The sequence below is a fragment of the Syngnathus leptorhynchus genome, chromosome 4, assembly GCF_054491065.1.
Source record: "Syngnathus leptorhynchus isolate UIUO chromosome 4, UIUO_Slep, whole genome shotgun sequence".
In the NCBI taxonomy this organism is placed as follows: domain Eukaryota; kingdom Metazoa; phylum Chordata; class Actinopteri; order Syngnathiformes; family Syngnathidae; genus Syngnathus; species Syngnathus leptorhynchus.
In genome coordinates this window covers 982,582-1,003,270 of record NC_141198.1, presented here as the reverse complement: position 1 = coordinate 1,003,270, position 20,689 = coordinate 982,582, and the positions used below count along the sequence as shown (strand labels likewise).

At 43.5% G+C, this 20,689-nt stretch overlaps 1 protein-coding gene across 4 annotated transcripts in view; it reads left to right on the top strand.

The window, feature by feature from the left end:
* olfml2a (olfactomedin-like 2A) overlaps positions 1-19,691 on the top strand; it is a 36,661-nt gene extending 16,970 nt beyond the window's left edge. For 2 of the 4 annotated variants that reach the window (XM_085909682.1, XM_085909679.1), the window contains one exon: positions 16,188-19,691. In XM_085909682.1, the coding sequence (XP_085765808.1) occupies positions 16,188-16,792 (605 nt within the window). In that variant the 3' untranslated portion in view covers positions 16,793-19,691. The remainder of the gene's footprint in view (positions 1-16,187) is intronic. The other 2 variants (XM_085909681.1, XM_085909680.1) reach the window with 1 other exon arrangement.
* The last annotated feature ends 998 nt before the right edge of the window (positions 19,692-20,689 follow it).

Genomic DNA, 20,689 nt, shown 5'->3' with positions numbered 1-20,689 from the left:
GGGCGGTCACTTGGCTTCTGGGCCACGGTTATAGAATCCCTAATGAGAAACTTTTGAAACTCGAGTCAGCTCTTATCCAAGCCCGGGCCAGGCCACCGAGGAGTCCTCTCAGACCTCAACCCCAGATATTAGAAACCTTCAAAGTCTCCAGAAACCTGCTTCCTTGTTGGAAGGCGTACGTGTCAGTGGAACTACTAGGATTGAATGTATTTCCCTCACGGACCCACAATGGCCCAATTTGAGGTAAGCAGTGCCCCATCCCCACTACACACAATGTTGATGGTGCACCACCTCTACAGAATTCCTCCTCCCACACCTAACATTTTGCCTTAGCAACCACCAAAGCCATATTCCACTTGTCCTGCGCTCTCTGTAAAGTTGCTGAAATAGTCCCATTGACAAAAAAGGCCTAATAGGACTCCTCTTCCTCTTGACCACATTTCTCACCCCTTCTGTGTCCACCCAACGGTTCAGGGATGAATGTAATGACTGGCACCAACCACTTTACAGCCATAGCTCCATTTAGCTGCCTCAGCAATGGCAAAACCTAAACCACTTGTATTCAATGTCCCTTACCTCCTGTGAGCCAAGGTGAGATTTGAAAGGCCTACTGACTTGGGATCCTGCCAGGCATTCCGAGAGGACCCGCAAAATAGTTTACGGTACTCCAGAAAGATTGGTCAGCGAACATCACCATGGTAAAAGACTATGCGCCCTGTAAGGTTTTCAAGAAAGCCCTCAGTTTCTACATCTCTTCTCTTTCTCCTTAGTTTGGTCAATACTGAAGTAACAGTGGTTCAATATTGATTAGGCCTCTGATTAATTACATAGGTGACTTGAACTAGGCCATTCTGTTACTGTGACCTTTTCTCTTGACTTAGCATCTTATCTATGACATCCTTGGCACACTTATTCGTTGATTTCAGTTAAGGCTGTACTGGGTGGCTGGCCAAGGGTATACGTACATATATATAAATACTGTAGGAATCCTAGGAGGTGGGGATTGAACCTTCTTTCGCAATCTGGCAGAAAAGGCTCTGTGGCCTTTGATCTTTCTGGCATCCATTGAAAAGTTCAAGTGAGAATATGGAGTCTTCTGGGAGTTACTATTAGCATAGCAAGCATGAAAAATAAAAGAACTGGAAAGGATTTCCTCAGAACCTAACAATAGAGTGGTAGCATTCACAGATATTTGATGGAGGTTTATTGCCTCATTAAAGCAGTCTTTTTTTTTTTACGGTCTCGAGCTCATATCATGCACTGTGGCCATACGTTGACTGGTGAAAATTTTGTGCGTCACGCTTCACTTTATTGAGAATGGGCGTTTTTTTTGTACAACACTGACAATGTAGAGCATGATAAAAAAAATAAACAACAAAATAAAAAGTTAACCTTCCTGTTAACTGTGGTTGTCCATGGGCATGAACCTGTAAAAAACATCAAAGGTACTCCAATAATTTCAGATGACTGATGGCTGTTATTTTATGTTACGATAAAATATAATATAAAATATGATAGATGCTGCTCAGACTGGGATTAGTTTTATGTAGAGGAGGGTAAAGTACGACCTGACGGGCACTGTGGTGCTTAGTGCAACACCTGAGTGGAACACAGTCCAAGCCCTCTCAACAAGGGGACTGGCCCTGGACACCAAGCTGTGACTTGATGCGATTGCAACAATATCTAGTCGTACCCTCTGACCATAGCGCACCTGATTAAGCTACTTCCCAGACTGAGAGGTGAAATTCCAAGAACCTTTAGGTAAAGATAGTGCCCCACCTATGACTACCGCCAATCTCAAACTGCACGCACTCTCCACCCAACCCCACAGGTGGAAAGCCCATAGGAAGACAAATTATTTCATTTAAAATTAATATTAATTCCTATATTCCTTCACGCAATGGAACTCCACCCAAATCCCAATTTAAAATATTCACCTCCATGCAGTCCCCAAAACATAGGTAAAAAAAAAAAAATTGTAAGCAAGCATCCAAATGAGAAAAAAAGTTGTTGTTTTTTTAATTTGTACGGGGCGGCCAAGCCACTGAAGGTTTACTTGCTTGTTACGTAGTTCTAGTTTTTTTAAATAATTTTATCATAAGTCATAAGTTAAGTCAAATGCTAAAAAAAACTATGTACTGGAATTGCCAGTTACAATGTCTGCAATAACCGAATATACATATACATACATATTACAATAGAGTATAGTTGTTTTGAAGTTGTTTTGAGCTAACGCTCGCCACGCAGCTAACGCTCGCCACGCAGCAGTTTCAAGAGTGAAAGACACGAACGTTGTTTTGTGTGTTGTTTTGACCGTTCAACGGGTGTTGAGACTTGCTGGATTAGCCGCTAGTAGGACGCTACAGGACTAAACAGCAGCCTATCCATCCTCGTGCCTAATCATTGCAATGGGTCCACTTGTTGGGCCTGGTGGGTAAGTGTTGCTGCCTGAAGTATTCCTGATCATCATCATTTTTACCTAATGTAAACCATATCAACGCAGTGGGCTCCAGGTGGAGCCCCTGTGCGCAAGTACCTGAATCCTCTAAGCTAAGCAGTCACATCTGCAACTGGTTGTTAGTGCCAGGCACACTTAGCCCTGTACTGTCGCTATTTTTTGTACTTTACAGGCACTGCTGAGAGAGTGTGCAATGGCTTCAAAAAAGGATGTGGAACCACTAAAGCGATCTAATGAGGTCTTGAGAAAGTCAGTGGAGTTCATGAGCCACCAAATGGAGAGCATGACAACCAAGCCAAATTCTTTAATGGATATGATGAAGGAAATCAAGGAACTAAAGAGACTAAACAAAGAGAAGGATGTGAAGATTGACCAACTGGAAAACAGGCTTTCTGATTTGGAACAATATACTCGATTGAATGATGTTATTATCACCGGGATGCCAACAAAACCTGTTCCCCTGGTCAGAAGCTGTGACCAGGGGAACAGAGCTTAGTGATCAGGAAGATACAGTGCAGCAGCAAGAGATAGAATTCCTACAACAAAAAAAAAAACATCAGCATAAATGAGAATGACTTAGAAGCTTGCCACTATCTTCCCCACAAAGATAAGAGCAGGCCGGGACTTATCATCATTAGGTTCGCCAATAGAAAATTGAAAACCAGCCTTCTGGGCCAAGGTAGAATGTTGAAAGGGTCAAATGTGTAAATAAATGAACATCTGACCAAAACCAATGCCGACATAGCCAAGAGGGCTCGGTTCCGCCATAAAGAGGGAAAGATTCAAGCAATGTGGTCCTTTAACTATAAAATATACATTAAACTGAACAGAGCACCTGAGCAGGCTAGAGTGGTCATGGTCAGGACTGGGGGAGTTGGACAAATGTCCATAGGTAGGCCTACTACGTCTGTGATGCATGACGGTTTTATGAGGTTACTTCTTTAATGATGCCGACATTGCACAATATTTCCTCATATAGAAGCGTAAAAACTGAACTTGACATAAACAGTACTAATGACTCTCCATGGAATACATTATCAATTGACCATCCTGATGTTGATTGGTTTAATTTCATGAATCAAAGTGTAACTGACAAATGCAAATATTTACTTGATGATGAATTTAGAACAGCCAGCAATCAATTCCATAATTCCAGTGTATCTCTTCTGCATGTAAATGCCCGTAGTCTTCCTAAAACCTTTGACCATCTTGGTCTAACTATCTCAACTTTCCCTTTTCTGTTATTGGCATCTCTGAAACTTGGCCACACAAAGATAATTCTGATTACTATGCCTTGGACAATTGCAGCAATGTCCACAGATGGAGGAGGTGTTTTACTGTATGTTAGTAGTAAGTTGGAATGTAAAGAAAGATCACCAGCTCAGTGGCCTAGTAGTAGAGTGTCCGCCCTGAGACTGGAAGGTTGTGGGTTCAAACCCCGGCCGGGTCATACCAAAGACTATAAAAATGGAACCCATTGCCTCCCTGCTTGGCACTCAGCATTAAGGGTTGGAATTGGGGGGTTAGATCACCAAAAATGATTCCCGAGCGCGGCGCCGCTGCTGCTCACTGCTCCCCTCTCCCCCAGGGGATGGATCAAAATCACATGGGGATGGGTTAAATGCAGAGGACAGAGCCCTTTGAGACTGCTTGTGATTTAGGGCTATATAAACTTGACTTGATTGATTGATTGATTGACCTGATATTGAACAATGTTTTGAGCTGAGTGGAGAAGCAGTATTCATAAAGTCTAATCGAACAGTTTAGACAGTTATTGAGGTGCATTTATAAACCTCCAAAATCTATGATACCTGATTTTGTTAACCAATCTCACTAATGAGCTATCTATAATGTCTTAAGAAAATAAGAAATGTTTCCTCATGGAGGATTTCAACATCAACATTATGGACTCTGAGGAACAAAGTCTGTCTTTCCTGGATAGTCTGTCTTCTTTCTGTTTTAAGCCTATGACTTCTAAACCTACGAGAATAACTGAAAATACTTGACAGAGATCACTTGTCTGGAATTCTATACTCAGATATCTCTGATCACCTTCCCGTATTCTCTCTTACCTCCTCACGAGCAAACACTCCTTCCTACTGGGAAACCGATGGACACATATAGACTTGTTAATCAACAAACAATCTCCAAGTTTAAAATGCAAGTTCAAAACAGTAGCTGGGATGCTGCATTAAGGAACCCTGATCCCCAGCAGGCATACACCATATTCTTGGAGGATCTGAGCAAGGATTATAATTATTCTTTTCCCATAAAGTATAGAAGCCTTAAACGTGAATATTGTTCGAAGCCTTGGGCTAGTCGGGCAATTACTAAATCTATTGGGCACAAAAATAAACTGTACAAATTCATCGCTAATCCTTCATCTATGAATCATGACAAGTACAAACAATATAGAAACAAACTCAACCATGTGATCAGAGCTGCAAAAAAGAAACATGCCAATGAAATCGTCAAAAGCAGCAAGAACATGAAAGCCTTGTGATCTACAGTCAAGGAAATCCTGAATAAAAAGAAATCATCTAATCCATTTCCCTCTGAGTTCATAGTTAATGACAAGCCTTTATCAGATCCCAAAACAATCGCCTGTAAATTTAATGAATTCTTCACAGAAATTGGACCAACTTTAGCCAGACAAATTCCACAAGTAGCCGATAACCCAATCAATTCTATGGAGACTAGTACTTCTGCAGCTTTTACTCTAACCCCATCCGCTGAACAAGAGATTCATAACATAATTTCATCTCTTAAAAACACTTGTTCTGGTCATGATCACTTTGACTCCAGACTTGTGAAAGAAGTTGCAATCTGCAACCCTTATGTTACATTTTTAACTTGTCTTTCTCAAAGGGCATTGTCCCCCCAGGAATTACGTAAAGTTGGCTAAAATTGGACCAATCTTTAAAAATGATGACCCAACAGTTCGTACCAATTATTGCCCAATATCTATTTTACCTGTCATGTCCAAGTTCTTGTAAAAACCTGCCCACAATAGACTGTGTAGTTTCCTCAATAATCACAGTATACTATATGAACACCAGTTTGGCTTTCGTAAGTCTCATTCAACATACATGGCTATCTCTCATTTAACAGAGAAACTATACAAAGCTCACGATATGAAAGAATACTCTATTGCAGTTTTCCTTGATTTATCCAAGGCATTTGATACAATAGACTGTTAGAGATGTTCACTCTAACTTATTTTGCAAGAACCACACGGGAGACAGTATGCCCTTTAAGTCAAGTCAAGTTTATTTGTATAGCCCTAAATCACAAGCAGTCTCAAAGGGCTTCACATAGACAAACAATTGACAATTATTCTCAAAGCATCCCCTGATCTCGAGCTCCCAAAAGGGCAAGGAAAAACTCAAAAAGTTTTCAGACGTAGCGGCGCCACAGAGTCGATGGCATTTAACAATGCAGCGTTGAATTCATTTGTAAGATTATCAATAGTGCCGGTATATGGGGGGAATACGGCAGATGCTGGTAGCAGTTGCTCAGATAGCGCAGTTGCAGTCATGGAGTTAATATTACGACTGCTATAATTCTGATTGATCTCTTGTCTTTGACTAAGAACTGAAATTTCAAATTTTATTAAGTAATGATCAGACAAAACAGTAGTGTATGGCAGTACTGTTATATTTGAGGTTGCCAGTCCTCTGGATAATACCAGATCTAAGGTATTTCCATTTTTATGCGTTGCTGCCTGTACGGCTTGCGTAAAACCAAACGTTTCAGTTAGAGTCTGAAATGCCGAAGTAAGTGGCTCTGACGGTAAATTCATGTGAATATTAAAATCGGCCATGATTATTATATTATCCGCATTTGTCACTAGATCAGCCATGAATTCTGAAAATTCGTCCAGGAAGCCAGAGTAAGCCCCGGGTGGACGGTAAATAACAACAAGATAAAATGACGGTAAAGCGGTGGATCGGACAGTGAGAACTTCAAATGTTTTAAATACGTTAATCAAACGAGGCGTAAATATAAGTTTGGAATCTGAGATGAGGGCAACACACCCATCCTTTTTTCGAGGACGCGCCACATGTGAGCTCACAAAATTTGGAGGCGAGGCCTCATTAAGCGGTAGCAGTTCATTAGGTTTTAACCAGGTCTCGCAAAGACCAAATACATTTAGATTATGTTCCGTGATGAGGTCATTAACGAGAACTGCTTTCGTATGAAGCGATCTAATATTCATAAAACCAAGTTTAAGTGTAATCGGTCGATCAGGGTTTGTATCTATCAAAGGATTTTTAAACGAAATGAAAGTAAGATTGTGTTCTCTGGGCCTGACATCACCTCTTAATTCTTCATTAGCGCGGTGAGACGATACGACCGTAGGAATTTGATAGTAAATATTTGGTACACACGTAATATTATCTGAAACAGGCACCATATCATCAGCTATACTGGTCGGGGTGGAGCGATTGGATTTGTCTGCCGCCTCAGTAGAAAGTGTGTTCATGTGTACTGTAGCACTATTCAAACTGTGACGCTCTAGTCTACACAAGGAGCTATGTGCATGCTGGAAGTCTAGCCTAGCGCTAGTTAACTTTAACTTAACTGACTCCAAACCCATCCTGACAGGTGCCCCAGCCTGCTCTAAAGTGACCTGTCATGAGTGGCTCTAACAATAATCTATATTCCTAGAAAGAGTGAAGGCGCCTTCACGGTTAGGATGAAGGCCGTCCTTCCTCAGCAGGTCGGGGCGGCCCCAGAAGGAGGACCAGTTATCTATAAAATACAGTCCCTGCTTTTGACAGAACCCAGCCATCCATCGATTAAGGGAGACTAATCTACTAAACCTCTCATCAGAGCCTCTCCCAGGCAGAGGGCCAGCACTTGCAAGTGGAGAGTTTTTTCGTTACTGTAGGTACAGCAATGTTCGAACAAAGTCTGACTTTGGATTCTTGCAAGAGAGTATTTATTGAGAGAAGTACGGTGGGGGTGAGAGTGGCCAAGGTGGAGGTGAACCCCTGGCCTCTCGGGGGATCACAGCATGGGGCGTTTTACGTTGTGTAAACAGAACACCTCTGATTGCTGACTCTGCAGTTGGTCAATCAGTTCAAATGATCTTCGCACTTTGTTCTACTACTTTGTTAAGACAGGACTAGCTATGTTAATTATTACAGGTTACATTCCAACACAAGCATAGGATCAAACAAATCTATCAACCCTAACATATCTCTCCTGTTTATCATATGATTATGTCACCCCATTTAACAAACATAAGCAAGAAAATATAATGAAGAAAGAAGAATAGTAAAAATAATAATAAAAAAAGTTCAATAAAAACAAATGATAGGGGACGGGTTGGGGATTGTGAAGGCTGATACATGATAAAAACAACAAACAATGGCAGCAATAATTCCTAGCGAAGAGGAGGGTTTTCCTCAATACTCCAGTTCAATTTTAGTGTGTGAGTAAAAAACCTGCGGCAAGATGTTTTAATGCAGGAAAGGTTTCACACGGCCCCTCTGCCTTAGGCGACCAGAATGCTATCAATAAAAACTAAAAACAAAAAAAACAGAAACAGTACATCATTGTATCCGTCACTCGCGAGGCATTTTCAATGGTCAAATCATCAAGTTTCTGTAACACATGCTTGGCTAAACAGCATCTACGCAATCCACGTTTTGCAGCACACTATAGTCATCACATACAACATGCCTGAGAAGTTGAATTTGCACCTGTGCTACGCTAGAAGACACAATCCTTGTCACAGCAGACTTCAAATATGGGATAACAGGTCGTAAACAAGCACAACAATACCAGCACAAAAATCACTAGCATCACAAGTCTCAACAGCAATTGCCACCAAGCGCCAGAGAATAGCCATGAAAAGAAATCCCATTGATGTGGTATTTTATCCTCCGACATGGCCTGCTGTAAATTCCTTAGTGAGTTCATGGCTTCCCTGATGTGCGTGTCACTGTCTCCTGGAATGTAAGTGCAACAGGAAGTCCCAATAATGTGGCACACACCACCTTGTGCTGCAGTCATCAAGTCCAGAACCACCCTGTTTTGCAAGACCATCAGTCTAAGAGCCTGAATCTCTCTATTTTGTCCATCATTGACTTGCAGCGAGAGATTCACAAAGGATTGAAAACAATAGTTCAGTGTCTCGATGAAGACTGATTGTTTTCCAACTCCGATCCAAGGAAAAAGCGCATGATCAACTTTGTCTCCGACGAACCATACTTTATGGTCGTCTGGAACATTCGCACCCCAAATGGGATCATGTGGTTCAAAGGTCGCAACAGCCCTGCGTCGACGTCCAGAAGAGTTGTGTGCTGTCGTCAGCTGATGATGTTGTATCCTGTAGGTGTGGTCGGTCACCCACACTAGTGCACACACTCCTGTCCAATTGGCGGGCAGCATCGGATAAACCATGTGACCACAAAGCCAACAGCCATTCTGTATGAAGTAGGTTTCTGTTTGATGGTGCAGCCATGTTGGTAGGAGAGCCCTTAGCACTTGAAATGGCTCTCTTATCCTGACACTCAGTGGTGATGTCCAAAGCTCCCATGCAGTTTCCTCCTGGAGAACAGCCGTCGTCAGTGCATTTGTGGGTTGTATTCCCTTGGATGTAGCACGTGTAGTTCACTCCAGGTAGCCTCTCTGTGTAGGCCGCTTGCGGCAATGTTCATCCTTTAACAGTCACATTGGGATTTGTCCAGAAAAGCTGATCACAGGTACCGTCTTCAAGTCCAGGGCGGAAAGGGTCGGCATCACTGACTGTGACAGCACGGTGTTGATATCCAACTCCTCCCATGGATGCCATACATTTCGCTTCAGTGACATTCATTGCTCTGGCCTCCAAGTAAACTTGTGTGGAGGAATGGGGGAGTTTGGAACACACATAGCATCCCTCCTGTGTGTGAGCTCTCACAGTGAACTTTATATACCGGTACCAAGCATTGGCTTCATATGGGTTTCTGGGGTCCCATGACCAGTCCTCAAAGTTCTCATCATGTGACCATCTTCTTCCACGGTTGACATTGTCAAATGGTCTATTCAGATGAGCCCATGAAGCATAGCACGCTCCAGCCACAACGGAGCAAAGAATCCACCTGGCATATGGAGCCCAGTTGCTACTAGAATGGCAGAGACACTGGGACATTCCCTCGCCTAGCCGAGTGAGGATCGATGGATTCTTTACCAACATTGAGACGCCCCACCCTAAACGATGAGACCCCTTTGTAGTCAGTCTTCCTCACCACTCCGAATGAGGGCTCCAGCACTCTCTGCAACTTGCAGTGGCTGAGGTGAATCCAGCTGGGCCGATCAGCAATCTTTACTGCGGTGGGGGTAGTCAGCAAGACTCGGAATGGTCCCTCCCACCGTGGGTTGGCCTAGTTCTTTCTTTGATGACTTTGATGTAGACCCAGTCTCCTGGCTTGATGGGGTTGTCAACATGTGGGGAAAGAAGATCAGTCGGCAGTAAATTTGCATTTGACACCTCTTTCAGTTTAAGTGCTCTGATTATGCTATCTGCCAAGGACTGTTCTTGTCTGCTTTTTGCAAATCTTGTGTCATTCACTAATCAATTTTATTCCCCTTTTGAACTGGGCAAATAGGAGTGTTTGCGAGAAGAGTTTGAGCACTTCCTAATGATTCCTCCTGACCAAAGACCATTTATGACAGGGGCTATCCCATTTATTGCCTCCTGTTTTAAAGGAGATTCTCTGATCTTGGTTGGATTTGGATGTTGAGTCCTGTAGCAAATTGTCCCTTTGATCAGTCAAACAAATGTTGACTAGCCAGGGAAGTGCATGAGCGCGTGCCCTTGGAAACACCTACACCACTTCCTCATAGCTTTCAATCATCTTCCAATTGTTATTAATTAACGATGTTATTATATATTAACGATCTCTGTAGAGCCTCTCACCATCTGTCAACCATCTTATTTGCTGACGATACTAGTGTTGTTTATTCACATACCAATCTCAAACACCTTCGCTCAGTAATAAACAACGAATTGCAAACGTTTTCTCTGTGGTTCAAAGCAAATAAATTGTCTTTGAATATAAAAAAAGCAAACTTCTTATTGTTCAACTGTAGAAAAAGTTGTTTGTGCAACAAAGACGTAGCGGTCTTTATTGACAATAAGTTAATTTCTTTTTCTTGATCTGTCAAATTTCTTCACTTCACTTCATCTTCTTCCGCTTATCCGGGGTCGGGTCGCGGGGGCAGCCCAGACCTCCCTCTCCCCAGCCACTTCCTCCAGCTCATCCCGGGGGATCCCAAGGCGTTCCCAGGCCAGCCGAGAGACGTAGTCTCTCCAGCGCGTCCTGGGTCGTCCCCGGGGTCTCCTACCGGTGGGACATGCCCGGAACACCTCCGGGGAGGCGTCCAGGAGGCATCCTGATGAGATGCCCGAGCCACCTCATCTGGCTCCTCTCAACGTGGAGGAGCAGCGGTTCTACTCCGAGTCTCTCCCGGATGACCGAGCTTCTCACCCTATCTCTAAGGGAGAGCCCGGACATCCTGCGGAGGAAACTCATTTCAGCCGTTTGTATCCTGGACCTCGTTCTTTCGGTCACGACCCATAGTACAGAGTCCGCATTACTGCCGACGCTGCACCGATCCGCCTGTCAATCTCACGCTCCATCCCGCCCTCACCCGTGAACAAGACCCCAAGATACTTGAACTCCTCCACTTGGGGCAGGATCTTATCCCCGATCCGGAGGGGGCATTCCACCCTTTTCCGACCGAGGACCATGGACTCAGATTTGGAGGTGCTGACCCTCATCCCGACCGCTTCACACTCGGCTGCGAACCGCTCCAGTGAGAGCTGGAGATCACGGACTGAAGAAGCCAACAGCACCACGTCATCTGCAAAAAGCAGTGACGCGATGCTGAGGTCCCCAAACCGGACCCCCTCAACGCCTCGGCTGCGCCTAGAAATTCTGTCCATAAAAATTATGAACAGAATCGGTGACAAAGGGCAGCCTTGGCGGAGTCCAACCCTCACTGGGAACGAATCCGACTTACTGCCGGAAATGCGGACCAAACTCTGGCATCGGTGATACAAGGACCGAACCGCCCTTATCAGTTGGCTCGGCACCCCGTACTCCCGAAGCACCCTCCAGAGAACCTCATGAGGGACACGGTCGAACGCCTTCTCCAAGTCCACAAAGCACATGTGGACTGGTTGGGCGAACTCCCATGCACCCTCGAGGATCCTGCCGAGGGTGTAGAGCTGGTCCACTGTTCCACGGCCAGGACGAAAGCCACACTGCTCCTCCTGAATCCGAGGTTCGACCTCCCGACAGATCCTCCTCTCCAGCACCCCTGAATAGACCTTACCAGGGAGGCTGAGGAGTGTGATTCCCCTGTAATTGGAACACACCCTCCGGTCCCCCTTCTTAAAGAGGGGAACCACCACCCCAGTCTGCCAATCCAGAGGCACCGTCCCTGATGTCCACGCAATGCTGTAGAGGCGTGTCAGCCAAGACAGCCCCACAACATCCAGAGCCTTTAAGAACTCCGGGCGGATCTCATCCACCCCGGGGCCTTGCCACCAAGGAGTTTTTTAACTACCTCAGTGACTTCGACCTCCGAGATTGGAGAGTCCGCCTCAGAGTCCTCAGGCCCTGCTTCCACAAAGGAAGGTGTGTTGGTGGAATTGAGGAGGTCTTCGAAGTATTCCCCCCACCGACTCACAACATCCCGAGTCGAGGTCAGCAGCACACCATCTTCACTGTAAACAGTGTTGACCGTGCACTGCTTCCCCCTCCTGAGACGCCGGATGGTGGACCAGAATTTCCTTGAAGCCGTCCGGAAGTCATTCTCCATGGCCTCGCCAAACTCCTCCCACGCCCGAGTTCCGCTTGGCCATCCGGTACCTGTCAGCTGCCTCCGGAGTCCCGCAGGCCAAAAAGGCCCTATAGGAATCCTTCTTCAGCTTGACGGCATCCCTTACCGCCGGTGTCCACCAGCGGGTTCGGGGATTGCCGCCACGACAGGCACCAAAAACCTTACGGCCACAGCTCCGGTCGGCTGCCTCAACAATAGAGGCGCGGAACAAGGTCCACTCGGACTCAATGTCCCCCGCCTCCCCTTCTGCCGGAGGTGGGAGTTGAAGCTCTTCCTGACAAGGGATTCTGCCAGACGTTCCCAGCAGACCCTCACAGAGCGTTTGGGTCTGCCAGGTCGGACCGGCATCTTCCCCCACCATCGGAGCCAACCCACCACCAGATGGTGATCAGTTGACAGCTCCGCCCCTCTCTTTACCCGAGTGTCCAAAACATGCGGCCGCAAATCCGATGACACGACTACAAGGTCGATCAACGAACTGCGGCCTAGGGTGTCCTGGTGCCAAGTGCACACATGGATACCCTTATGCTTGAACATGGTGTTCATTATAGAAAATCCGTGTCGAGCACAGAAGTCCAATAATAGAACACCGCTCGGGTTCAGATCGGGGGGACCCGGGCTGTTCCTCCCAATCACGCCCTGCCAGGTCTCACTGTCATTGCCCACGTGAGCATTGAAGTCACCCAGTAGAACGATGGAGTGCCCAGAAGGAGCACTCTCCAGCACTTCCTCCAGGGACTCTAAGAAGGGTGGGTACTCTGAGCTGCCGTTCGGTGCATAGACACAAACAACAGTCAGGACCCGTCCCCCCACCCGAAGGCGGAGGGAGGCTACCCTCTCGCTCACCGGGGTGAACCCCAATGTGCAGGCGCCCAGCCGGGGGGCAATAAGTATGCCAACACCTGCTCGACGCCTCTCACCGTGGGCAACGCCAGAGTGGAAGAGAGTCCAGCCCCTCTCGAGAGGGCTTGTACCAGAGCCCAAACTATGTGTGGAGGCAAGTCCGACTATGTCTAGTCGGAACTTTTCTGCCTCACACACCAGCTGGGGCTCCTTTCCAGCCAGAGAGGTGACATTCCATGTCCCTAGAGCTAGCCTCTGCAGCCGGGGATCGGACCGCCAAGGTCCCCGCCTTTGGCCGCCGCCCAGCTCACTATGCACCCGACCCCTTTGGCCCCTCCTATAGGTGGTGAGCCCATTGGAAGGGGGACCCACGTCTTCTTTTCGGGCTATGCCCGACCGGACCCCATGAGCGAAGGCCCGGCCACCAGGCGCTCGCCTTCGAGCCCTACCTCCAGGCCTGGCTCCAGAGAGGGGCCCCGGTGACCCGCGTCCGGGCGAGGGAAAACGACATCCATATATCTTTTTCATCATAAGGGGATGATGATGAAGCCGTGCTTTGTCTGGCCCCTCACCTAGGACCCTTTTGCCATGGGTGACCCTACCAGGGGCATGAAGCCCCAGACAACATGGCTCCTAGGATCATAGGGGCACGCAAATATCCTCCACCACGATAAGGTGACGACTCACTGTCAAATTTCTGGGCATATTAATTGATGACAAACTATGCTGGAAACCTCATATTAGTACAATATCTTCTAAAATTACTAGGAATACTGGTATTTTGAGCAAACTACGGCATACTTTGGACAGAAAAACAACTCTGAAGATCTATTACTCCTAATCTATCCATATATCAATTATTGCAACGTAATTTGGGCCAGCACTCATCCTACCAAGTTGAATCGCATCTATTGTCTACAAAAGCGTTGTGTCCGAATCATTCTACATGCTAACGACCTTGCTCATTCACTCCCGGTATTTCAGGAACTATCAATTCTCAGCATATACCACACAGCTCAGTTTGTCTTCAAAGCAACCCACAATCAGTTCCTCATTACACTCAATAGCTTTTACAGGAGAAGGGAAGACTATCACTGTCATAACACCAGAAATAAAGTGAGACATGAGTTGCCCCCCGTGTGAACTTCCCTGTCCAAATTTAGTTTTCATTTCAGGGGTGCCAAAGTATTTAATCAACTTCCTATTCATTTCTTCGACCTTTCGTCCTTCATGTTTAAAACTGCCGTGAAACAACACATTCACAAATCACATATGCACTATGAACTATAGTAGTTATTACCTGAGTTAGGTTGGCTACTGTTATTATTTTGCCTTGATGATGCTATTATTTGTTTACTAAGGATTTATTACCATTTTTTGTTTATTAAGTTATTATTACTGTCCCTTTCTAATTACCACTGATTTTAATCATACTTCAAATAGTAGGCTAATTGATTGATTAGATATATTTTTATAAAATTGTCTTTAATCTTAACTTGAAGTCTGAGGGAGACACTTTATAAGCCCGTCAGGGTTTCTAGTCTTCCTTGTGCATGACTATTTTCTTTGAATTTTTTTCTTCATGTGACATTTGTGTTATTTTGTGTGTGCGGAATAAATTAAATAAATAAATAAATAAATAAATAAAATAGAATAAATAAAATAAATAAAATAAATAAATAAAAATTACAACAGACACACTCGCTGCCCTGTTAAAACCATAACAATAGAGCTTGATTGGATGTGGGGTTAATGGAATTAAGCTCACTCTTTGCAAAGCACTCTGTGAAACCGCTTGGATCTGAGGAATTTAGGTCTTGGTTGTTTCATTCCTTTAGAGGGTGGGGAAATCAACTCCTACATGCACATCAACCGAGGAATTGGATTACACTCTTTTAAAAAGTTAAGATCTCTCTTCATAGGATTTGGCTTGTTGATGTAGATCTGTTTGGACAATGGGCTTTCTAAACTCACTTGCATTTAAAGCATCCTGCAGTGAGGTGAGCTCACAGCTGTGTGCGGATGACTAGCTGTCTTGGTGAGTGGCAGTGATGCCTGCTGTTCTCTGACATGTGGTCTGGCCTTTCCTTTGAACAAGGCCCAGTAGGAAGGGATTAGCAATGTGGGTTGGCTCTGGTGATGTGGGTGGTTGGGGGGTTTAACCACACTGTTTTTGTCTTTGGGATTTCTATATTTTCAAATCTATATCAAACTCCTTGAGGTTGAAAGGTTAGGAGGACCAATAGGATGTGATTTAAAAATGACACCAGAGGTACACAATATGTTGGTTCAGTCGTGAATTACTAAACAAACGGTCATGTCACATAATACCAATTTCTACATACAGTCTGGTATTGTACAAACATTGTCAATAGCACCGTGAAGATATCCTCATACACACAACAATGGAACATATTAATTACTATAACACAGCAGAGGGTTCCTGAACTTCCTGAGCAAGTGACTTTACATTGAGCTCTCAAAAGCCACGCAATGTGAGCACAAGACATACAATATGGAGTTCCCACAATTGCCTCAATTTGTGTGCATATCTTGAATGTGTCCAGAAAATTACATATCACATGCTCTGATATTTTGACTGATTAATTTCCAAGTTTTAACAGCCACAGAAATTGGATTAAGCCTAATAAGGCCTGGTCAAAAGATTAGTCTTTATTACCAATGCCTGCTCCTAAAGGTGTTTTTACAGTAAGGTTTAATCAAACATGTAGTTAATTTTATCCTGCGGCTTGTATGATGTGATTTAAACACAATCATAATCAAATCGACTACACAACAATTTCCAGAAGAACAACCGTCTAAAGAACAAATCAGTTGTTAGTCTCAGAGCTCCGTATTCGTAGACAGAGCAGGTATACTCAAGTGTAAAGACTGCGGCATCTTGGGGTTTTGTGCCGAGGGCCTTTTCTTTTACATGTCTCCAGCTCACATGAAAATTTGGTGTCTCAGAGTAGAGAACCCTGGTTCCCTAACAAAATAGAAGGTGTAATAGAAAACTAATTCAATGTTTTCCCTGCTGCAGGCCGCTGGAGCAACCTTTTCAAACTTCCTTACAATTGGATTGGCACAGGTCATGTGGTTTATAATGGAGCCTTCTACTACAATAGAGCCTTCACCAAGAACATCATCAAGTATGACCTGAAGATGCGATATGTGGCTGCCTGGACATTGTTGCATGATGTGGTTTATGAGGATACCACCCCATGGAAATGGAGAGGTCACTCTGATATTGACTTTGCAGTGGATGAAAGTGGACTGTGGGTGATCTATCCCTCATTAGATTATGACTACAACCAACAAGAAGTCGTCATCATTAGTAAACTTGATCCCGGAGACCTGTCCCTAAAAAAGGAAACAACCTGGAGGACAGGTCTCAAGAGGAACTCTTATGGCAATTGTTTCATCATCTGTGGTGTCTTGTATGCTGTCAATGTGTACAACCAGAAGGAAGGAGAGGTGCGCTATGCTTATGACACCCATACCAACACAGAGGCTATTCCACGTCTGGCCTTTACCAATGAGTATTCATACACCACACAAATCGATTATAACCCCAAGGAGAAGGTTTTGTATGCCTGGGACAATGGCAATCAGGTTACATATCGGGTACATTTTGTCGACCAGTGAGAGCTGCCACAAATACAGTAACCTCGCAGCATACCTGCTCTTTTGGACTTGAAGTGCTCAGTATTTTATATTTTATTTGTCTTAAGACTGAGGATATACCATAACTTACAGCATGTAATTCAAACAAATGACCTTGCTGTTGAATGGGCGGAGACTTTTGACATAATCTTACAAGGTGAGTTCATGTTCAACAAGCAGAGCTCATGTACATACGTATATTATGTGTATTCAAGAAATGTCAGCAGGCTGGCTAACTATTTGAGAAGTGAAAAAACAAATAGACCTATTGGCAATTTTTTTGGAACCCTTCAGTGAAAGAAAGAAATGCCTCCAATGATCGATTCACTGTACTCTGCACAGACAGTACTACAGACACCCTGTGTTTGATGTTGCAGTCTCGTCCATAATTCACATTAGGTGAAAATGTAATAAACGTGCATGTAAAGCTAAAGTTAAAAAGACTTGCCAAAAAGCTCCAATTTTGTTTCATCTTTGCGAAGGACTTTCTCCTAGAAAGTTTGTGGCTTGTCAAAGTCCCAATGATCATCATCACACACTCATCTGGGTGTGGTGAAATTTGTCCTCTGCATTTAACCCATCCCCGTGTGATTTTGCTCCATCCACTGGGGGAGAGGGGAGCAGTGAGCAGCAGCGGTGCCGCGCTCGGGAATCATTTGGTGATCTAACCCCCAAATTCCAACCCTTAATGCTGAGTGCCAAGTAGGGAGGCAATGGGTTCCATTTTTAGTCTTTAGTATGACCCAGCCAGGGTTTAAACCCAAAACCTTCCAGTCTCAGGGCGGACACTCTACCAATGTCTAATGCAGTTTAGCACGCTCCTGTCAGTTTCAGATTAATTCAGTGCAAATTGAAAGTTCCTTTTTATTGGAAGGGTACCAACAAGCTGGCCCATGTGTCTATAGAATTTGTGATGATCCATTTAAAGGAATTCTAGGCTTGCATTTCATACCATAAATGCCATTTCATAGTTTCAGCTGCTTTATAATTTATACAGAGGAGGCTGGAGTGTGAGAAGCCAAGAAGCATGACTAATCACATCTCAAATGGTTTTAAATAAAAACCTCAACAACTTTAGCTTTACAAAACCACTCTGTTTCATATATATCTATTTACAAGACGAAATTTAAAATTTGCCTTGTCATGTTGCCATTTCTCATGAAAAAAAATTGTCAAAATGACAAATTCCTGCGAATAAGCTAAAACCTCCATAATATGCATGCCAGCTCAGAAGTTGGTGTCATTTGTTAAAGAAACACTAGATGCATCGTCTTTCTGCTTATACTCATAGTTGGTGTCAGTTAGGGTTTAAAATTTGGCTTGTCATTTTACATCCTGTTGCGCCGGACAAACGTAAGAAGCACAAATCCTGCAGCTGCACTGTGGTCAACCATTTGTGAACACATGTACACGTCATTATATAAAAAATAAAAAATAAAGTCTTTTGGTGTACCACTTTCAAATACTGAATGTTTCCAGACTCCAAAATACTATAAAATCTAAATTTTGTTATGGTTGTTTTCAATTAAAATCATTTTCAATTAGAAATATGTTTTTAAACAAAAAAAAATCATCTGCGATTGGCTGGTGGCCAATTTAGGGTGTACCCCCCAGACTGCTGGGATAGGCTCCAGCCTGCCCTCGTGAGGATAAAGCGGTTTAGAAAATGAATGGATAAAAGTTTTAGTATTCAAAAAGTGAAGGCCAACAGCTGGGTCAGCTCAGTGTTCAGTTAAGTCAAGTCAATTTTGGAATAAATTGTAGCCAGAATCAATTTAGAGGAGTTGAATTTCTGTCTGATGTTTGCTACTGGAGTGGCTAGTTGGCCAGGCAATGTTCTGAAATTGTAGTCATGTTTCTAAGCTTTTGTTGAATACATGTTGAATATTTCAGACAGCTAAAGCAGCTTATTTCTCTCCCTGCCATTTTTAACTCAACCAATAAGATTATTTCTGCTCTCATATTAGTTCTACAACAAAGAAATGTTTGCCTGACTTAACAAGTGACTTTTATCTTTAAGTCCATCCGATCACCAAGCACTTTGTTCGTAATTCTCTTGCATTTATTACAATTCCGCCCGACAAAGGTTTCTGTCTTTCAACAGTTGATGCGCTTTGAAGCATGTGTCTTATTAACAAAAATGACCATTTATGTAATTTTCTAAAAGTAAGAATTTGTTAATGTGATTTTCTAGTACCTGAATTCGTTTTCTGACTCCAATGAGCTTTGTTGATAGCATTATATTGTATCACACAGACACACGGAGACTGTCTTGGTAAATATTAAACGCCATCAACCAGGAATGTTTCATTTTTGGCATTGTAAAGCACCAATAACCCTGAAGTGACCATTGTGCAGATTTGACAGGATACTTGGTGCCCATCGCTGTATTCTACCTTGAAAACAATGTACCATGACCTGCAGGATCAGGAAAAAAGAAGCTTTCAGTTTTTCACTGGCCTTTTTTGTCTTCATCTGCTGTATAGATTTAGATATTAATTGAGCATTGACCAGCTTTATGATACTTTGCCCCATTCCATTTCAGCTGTTGTTTCTTCAGAATTCAAATTATTTTTAGATTAAATATGAATGGCTATGGATGATGGGTTGTGCGTATCAAACACATCATATTCCAAAAGGACACTTCCTGAACTCTACACATTGGACCTTTAAGGCTGTCAGGCTCTTTCTAACAGCATTGTATGATGTTCTCTTGGTAATATTTTATAATCAGGAAACAGGTTTAGTCATAACTGATAGCAACACAAGTTTGTAATGTCTTGATTAATAAATATATCATCAACCTGTTCAATGAATAAAAATCCTGTCACAAAAAAATGTGTTGTGAATCTGACAAATCAATCTGTGATGAATCAGTTAATGCCAACTGACAACCAGACGGCCTTGCCCACCTCCTATTGAGTAGATAATGACCTATGGCTAAGATGCTCTGATTTCCAAATAACTAGTAAGTGCAGATGAGCTGCATTTAGCTGTGTTGCAGACTTGCAGTCTCTGTGCTCAGTTTGATCTCCATTCCAAACTGCACTGCAAGGAGCATGGCTGTGTGATTTCTTGGCAGAAAAATTGAAAATCCTAAAATATATTTCCATTTCAACAACTCAGGAGGGAGGAACTGGAAAAGGCTAATAGCTGAATGGAGCAGGGTGTGGTTTGACGCCTGTGCTCTTCATACGTATATTCTATCTATTTAAAATAGCAGTCTTTTTAAACACATAGAATGCAATTGATCCATTCATAGAATGCAATTGATCCATTCATTATTATGAGGAAGGAATTGAAGCCAGATGAGTGTAATGAGGTTGTCCCATCAGAAAACTCTGTCACGAAATGTTGACATGTTGCTGTCATGGAACAATGATGTCCAAGCTGGCTGTGATGATGAACACTGACAATTCACATGACCCATGCTACCTCGGGCTCAGCACCTCACAGAAAAACAAAAGCTCTCATATTGTTTAACATGATTCAACTTGATCTTCCTCACATCAGCAGGGCCTCTTGTTCATCATCATGCATCATCATGTCCTCCCAGAGGCAGGAACTAAAACGAAACTAAAACTACCTGTAAACTATCCTGAAGTAACTAGCTACTACAAAGCGAAAGGCATCAAACCTTGTGTAGACACCACATGAAATGTAATGAGCATACATGAAGAGGCAGAAAAAAACCTTCTCACAGGCTTTTTTTTTTTAATCAGAACATTGCATATTGACGTGTCAACACACTGCAGCAGTGTAAATACACCGAAATTAGCACAATAGCTAGTTTACATCCGTTGTTCTGTACAAAGAAAAGGATGGAAATCAGTTTTTATTGACACAAACATATCTATAAACTATTATATAAATATAATA